General features: G+C 33.7%; 1 protein-coding gene across 1 annotated transcript; it reads right to left on the reverse strand.

Annotated features, from left to right (window-relative positions):
* Positions 1-2,049: 2,049 nt before the first annotated feature.
* Positions 2,050-4,392, reverse strand: LOC105139541 (probable polygalacturonase non-catalytic subunit JP650). Its single transcript, XM_011046014.1, has 2 exons — positions 4,157-4,392; positions 2,050-4,058 (listed from the first exon to the last, which is right to left on the reverse strand). The coding sequence occupies exons 1-2, from the start codon at positions 4,226-4,228 to the stop codon at positions 2,217-2,219; spliced, it is 1,914 nt and encodes a 637-aa protein (XP_011044316.1). The 5' UTR covers positions 4,229-4,392; the 3' UTR covers positions 2,050-2,216.
* Between the last annotated feature and the right edge of the window lie 2,012 nt (positions 4,393-6,404).

The raw sequence follows: 6,404 nt of genomic DNA on the forward strand, positions 1-6,404 counted from the left end.
TCAAGTTTTGGGATGAATGTTTTTTAACCTAGTCAGGATTGTAGATATTAAAATTTTATTTTATTTATTGTGATGAATGAATGGAATGGTATATATTTGCATTATTGTGACCATGAAATGTGTAATGGGTACATGAATAGATTGTTGACCTTAATTAGGTCATATTTAGGTATTTAAGATTCATACTTATTAGGTTTTGGATCATATATGGATTGTAGTTTTGAATTTGAGTTCAAGTATAAATAGTATAAAATGTACTCATTATCATTCCCAGTCACGATTTATTATGTGAACTTTTATGGTGAGTGATTTAACCAGTCATGCTTCACCTTTAAATATTTGTGTGATTATTTTGTTAATGATTATTCCATGTACTATGCAATGAAATTCCTACTTAACACGATGTTAAATTAATAAATTTTTTGTGTTTTATCATTTTGTTTTGTTGGTGGAAAAACTTAAGCAATTATACAACTTTACCTTTCTAAGAAATTACATTATCAATTATTATTTTATTTAGGTTGGTTTAGTATTGTAGTTTAATTGTGCTTTTGAAAATATTAAAAAAAAATAGTTTAAAAATATGTTTAGATTATTTTAATATTTTAATATCAAGAATAAATTTTAAAAAATAAAAAAATAATTTAACGTATTTAAAAAACCACATATTAAAAAATAATATTTACTATATCTAAAGATATAATTATACTTGGGTTAATAATACAATTATACCCCTTGAATTTGAGCAGTAATGATTAAAACTAACAAGCCTTCTCATGCGCATGCTCTTGCAACCATGCATCAACACTCAATTGAGTGTAAAATAAGTCTCTAGTGATTCCTTATGAGTGCATTTCTTTGTTAAGAATGAAAAAAAAAAAATGCGTTGATTTTCTTTGACGAAATATTTATATTTATAAGGGTTATTAATTATGTTTGCTACTTACTAGAGCTCATTTCGTTAGCTTTCGGTAATTTTATAGCTTCCACTTCAAAATCCAATGGAAAATAATGTTTTAACATTCTGAAATTTGTTCTAGAATCTATTCAAAATCCAAAAAATATCATATTTTTTAATATGTTAGCATAAAAATATATTAACATCATATATCATCAACCATTTTGTTCACAACTATAAAAACCGTAGCTAACAGTTAAAAGTCGGAACAAAATCTTCAGCTTTCCCACACATTCCCTGAGTGGGGTCCGTCCATTCACTTTGCAAGCTAGCAAAAGAAACATTCAATCTACTGTGCTCCCATCGAAGTCCAAGATCAAAGCCAGCACTTTGATGGACCGTATCTTGAGTTTCACTCTAAAGCTGCTAAAATATGGCATGCTGTTGCTTTAGACTGCGCAATCACTTGCATAAAACACGCGCACTTTAATTTTTAAGAGATTTGTTGTATTCTGATATCAATATCAGTTGTTTGTTAAAATATTTTTTATTTAAAAATATATTTAAATGAAAAAACTCAAGAATTTTAGAAACATACAGATGGGGGGGTTGGATGTTACTAGTGAATGGATTGAAGCTGGAGGGACTGCTTGCTGGTTATGGTGAATGCCAGACTCCTAGAAGCCATAGGCACGGACAAGACCAAACCCAGCAAAGATTTTGTTCCTTCAATATAAGAACCTTAACTTACCTACCTTCGCAATGGAATATTGGATTTCTTTCTATGCTTTTGTGTCTCTACTTGTATTTTTGTTTCTTCAGCTTTATGGCAAAGCAAACGTCGAGCGAATACGGCAAACTAATTTTCTTTTGTTATCATTAAAAAAGAAGCAAAAACTTCGCTTTCAGAGTTCTTGTAAGGTTTCGACGTCCAATGGGGTAAAATAAAGTTCAAATATCCAAGCTTGTTGACTGATTGGATTTGAAAGGTTTCTTAAATGGTGACGGCAGGGTGATTAGCGATTAATTAGTCTGGCTGTTAGGAATACGATTTCTCTGTTGGGAAAAACAAGATTAATGATTGATCTTGTGCATAAATCCAGAGCAAGAGAATATAAGCTGAGATTAGATCTCATATTGGAAAGCCAAGATTCATGGAGCAAATGATTTCTTTGTTGCAAAGAGAGAAGCCATCGATGGTAAAACACAAAAGTAAATTCCAACTTTGCCTACTTTAACAATTTTCAGAGACGAAGAAAGTTACGAATCAAATCAAGCTCCGTTTCAAAAATAAACTAAGCAACCGCTACCGCTACCGCTACCCTCTGTCCGCAATGGTCCAAGTCATGTCGTTCTCAAAGATCCAGTGGCAAACCTCAATTTTCCCAGGGCTGGAACCTAGGGCAACAAAGGCTCCATGTTCTGAACCCCAAGCTGATGTGTCAAGATGACAAATGGCAACACCGACGTTGATCTTTTCTTTGCTCGCAACATCAACAATGTCCGCCTCATAAACCCTAACTCTGGGTACCGAATGACAGTAATACAGTAAATACGGGTACAAGCTTTGGTGACAGGACACTGATTTGGTCACTTTTCCGCCGTTGATCCCCTCAACCGATCCGATCATCACTCTTTTCTTTGACCCATTAATATTCTCGGTGGTCCTGACCGTCACGTTGCGGCCCAAGACCGAAACTGCAAAGTCGATCATGTCCTCTACAGAACCAACGCATCGCTTGGTCTCACCGGGGCTTGGTACCCTCTCGCACTCGGTCAGTGCGTTGACAAGCACGCGCGTCATGGTTGATTTAGCTGACGCATGGAAAAGGTCCTTGAGCTTGGCCATATTTGTGGTTGAGAATGGTAATTTTGAAACAATTGACCTGGGTAAAAATGACCTCTCTGGCATTTTGTCCCTAATGTCGGGCATTACAATAACATTCCCCTGCTTCAGCATGGATTCCCTGAAAAACTTCCCTGGTTCCACCCATCTCTTCTTTACAGAAACGCCATTTTCACTCGGCATACTACTTTTGTTACTGTAACCAGCAAATGTAACACCCTTATCTTTATAAACCACGAATGATCGATCAAGACTATAACTTTTGAACCCAATGGTGGTCATACCCTTTGAACCTTTGCCATAATCTATGAAAGAATCATTTCCAGGGTTAAATGATTTTCCATAATTTGCAAAGCTCACTTTCCCTGAATTTGAATTCTTGGCATAAGATTGAAATGAATCCTGACCAACATTGGCTCCTTTCCTGTAGCTTGAGAAGCGATCAATAGCAGAGTTTGCACCACTTCCATAACTCTTGAAGTTGTCATGTGGGTTGTTACCTGAGTTTCCATAACCAGTGAAAGAGTCATTTGCTGCATTACCTAACTCACCATAGCCAGTAAATTTAGATTCAATAATGTTTGAGTCTCGACTATAGGATATGAACTCAGATGGAACCCCATTTCCTTTCTTGCCATAGCTATTGAATCCTTGAGCACCTACATTTGTTTCATCACTGTAGCTTGAAAAGGAGAGCTTATGGTCGTTTCCTTCTGAGGCATAAGTAGTGAATCGAAGACCAGGCACGTTGACTTGGCTATCATAGTTCTTGAACGTGCCAGAACCACCAGTGGCAGCAGAGCCATAGTTGCCAAATGTTGCATTGGCGACATTTCCATCGTTACCATAGTTTGTGAATGTCTCACTTTGGCCTGTAGATTCACGGCTGTATCTTATGAAAGAGTCTGCAACCGAGTTCAACCCGTTGGAGTAGTTCTTAAATGAGTCGACCCCGCTGAGTCTTGATGCACCATAGTTCGCAAAGCGCTTGTTGGAGTAAAGTGCAAAGTTGGAATCATGGTCATGATTGCGTAAACTTTGTTTTGGGTCAAAGAAGCAAAATAAGTTGGCTAAAGAGCAGAATGAGTCAAGGTGCAAGGAAAGAGAGTTTTGAGTGGCAAGTTTAGTGAGGATCGCTGAGTCTACGGCACTGAGTGGAGAAGCTTTGGAGAGGAGAAACAGTGGTTTAGGTAGGCTGTTCGATATATGTTTGTTCCAATAACGGATCAAAGATGCTCTTGGGGAAAATGGATTAAGTGGGGTTGATAAGTTTTGTTTATGTAGGCTACCTGTAGTTGCAGCGGCGAAAGAAACCTGCATTTTTAAATCAAGAAACAATAATGCGTTAAAATATGTAATTGTACATGCATTAATTATAAAGAGAAGAGAACGAAGAGAGGACATTAATGTACCTTGCAAGATGGGAATGATAAGAAGAGAATTACGAAGAGAACACTCATGCCAGCCATGACTTCTCTGCCCATTTTGTTAACTGTGTGTGCCTCTCTTGGCGGCTCCTTATGCAGTAGATATCTAAGGAAATATGTGTTATTTAAGAGGGAAAAAAGGAACTTCTATGTGTGTGTTGTCTAGTAGAGCTAGATGCTTTCTTCTTAGCCAAGTTATGCTTTAAAAAGGTGGGCGCGCATGTAATTCACTGAAGTAGCAAACCTGTGTGGCCAACGGGCCTGTTCTACTCATTGCTGTAATAAGTGAAAAGGGAACATGCTTCGCGAGCAATGAAAGAAAGAGTACTAAATGATAATCCTCCAAGTTGGATAATTTGTACGCATAATCAGATTAGTGTTATGCACTAAGATTCTTTCGATTACTTACTACAAAGAATACAATTTAGTACTCTGTTTGATACTCTGAAGAACTAATTTGTAAAATAAAGAAACAGAGCCGCTCAAGTGCTAACCCGATCCGACAACCATAAAAATCTGTGTGAAGATAATAAGGAAGGCATGCTCTTGCCTTGATCCAATATATATATATATATATATATATATGCATGCTTGTTGGTTGGTAACTGGGGGAGAAAGGTGGGATCCTATCTCAGTGGATGATAACGTGAAGACTGAGGAAAACAAGGATCAAAGCCGGGGCAGTTTTATGTGTTTCCAAGAAAAAAACGACACCAATTTCGAAAAGTAAATAGTTTCAGAGAGCACTCGAGAGTCACGACAAAAGGTTTGGCTAATTCGGTTCCAAGAAGAAACCTTTGGGCTCGAAGATTTCACATGCTAGATTGAGGGAGAAATTTACTACCTCAAGATCAAGGGGAGAGTCTAAGATTCCCCTCTTTGTTTCATCACCAAAATATAATTACTCGTGATATATAGTTCCTATTTATCGAAGGTAAATTTTGTGTACTTTTTACAAACCAAAACATATTACTTTGAAAATTTATTAGGCCATAAATAATTGATGCAGGTGGCTGTTTCATTTGATCTTTTGATGCTTTATTTATAAAACTCGTATAATTTTTATCAGAGTGGATTGATTATGTCACATTTACCATGATATTGAGATGGATATATCTTTAATATTTATTAAATATTTCAATAATAAATGTAAAGCAAAGATAAAGAGTTTAAGATAAAAAAAATTTCCAAATAAAATTATAAAATTATTATAATTATAGAATTTTAATTGCATCAAAATATTGTTTCTAAATATTCCTAATCAATACTTTATTAAAGCTAGATATTAATTAGAGTTGTAGAAACTAATACATATCATATTATTTTTTTATTAAAAAAAACAATTGTTCTCATAAATTTAGATATGAAGAATATCTAGAACTAATATATACATGCATGTCATATAATATATACACTAAATTAGCCTACACGAGAATTTCATATGAAGAGATCAAACTATTCTATGAAAATGATCATATAATGGTTATATAAGTGATCTTTATACTTAAGATCACTAAATTATTTTATATAAAGAATGCTATACTTTAATCCTACTACAAGTTGTTATAATCAAGGATAACAAACAGAAAAATATTAAGTATAATATTAATTATATAAAGGTATTTAAATGATTTAAAGATGATTCACCACCTTAAGTAAATTAAAAAAAAAATGTTTCATATATTCTTAAGTAGTATTAATTGTAAATGTTTGTGGAATATGAAATGAGATTTGAAAAGAGTTTAAATTCTTCTTGAAAGAATAAATGACAAAGGTGTTCAGAACAAATATAATCTGATAGAGCAGACACACTTTATGGTATAATATCTAAATCAAAACATTGTTAATGAAGGAATAATAATTACACTAAAAAATTAGTCAATAAAAGGTTAAATCAAATTACTTATGACTTTTCTAATATTTAGCGGATCTTAACATGTTGCCAGACATTGTACCTGATCTTCAAATATAAATCAATTAATTATTAAATTGATAATAAATTAATTAATTTAACTTATTTTATACTATTTTATTTAGAATTATGATTTATATTTTAGTCAACTTAGAAGGAAATATAATAAGTCACACATATAAGAACCGTTAATTATAAATTAAATTGAGATGATTAATCAAGTATATATTAATAGTAAATGAGTTTTGGAACATAGGGACTAAAATGCAATTAATATAAGAGGTTACAATTTTAGACTTAGAAAAAAATCAAGTAGGGATT

Source organism: Populus euphratica, unplaced genomic scaffold (assembly GCF_000495115.2).
Source record: "Populus euphratica unplaced genomic scaffold, PopEup_1.0 scaffold212.1, whole genome shotgun sequence".
NCBI classification, from domain to species: domain Eukaryota; kingdom Viridiplantae; phylum Streptophyta; class Magnoliopsida; order Malpighiales; family Salicaceae; genus Populus; species Populus euphratica.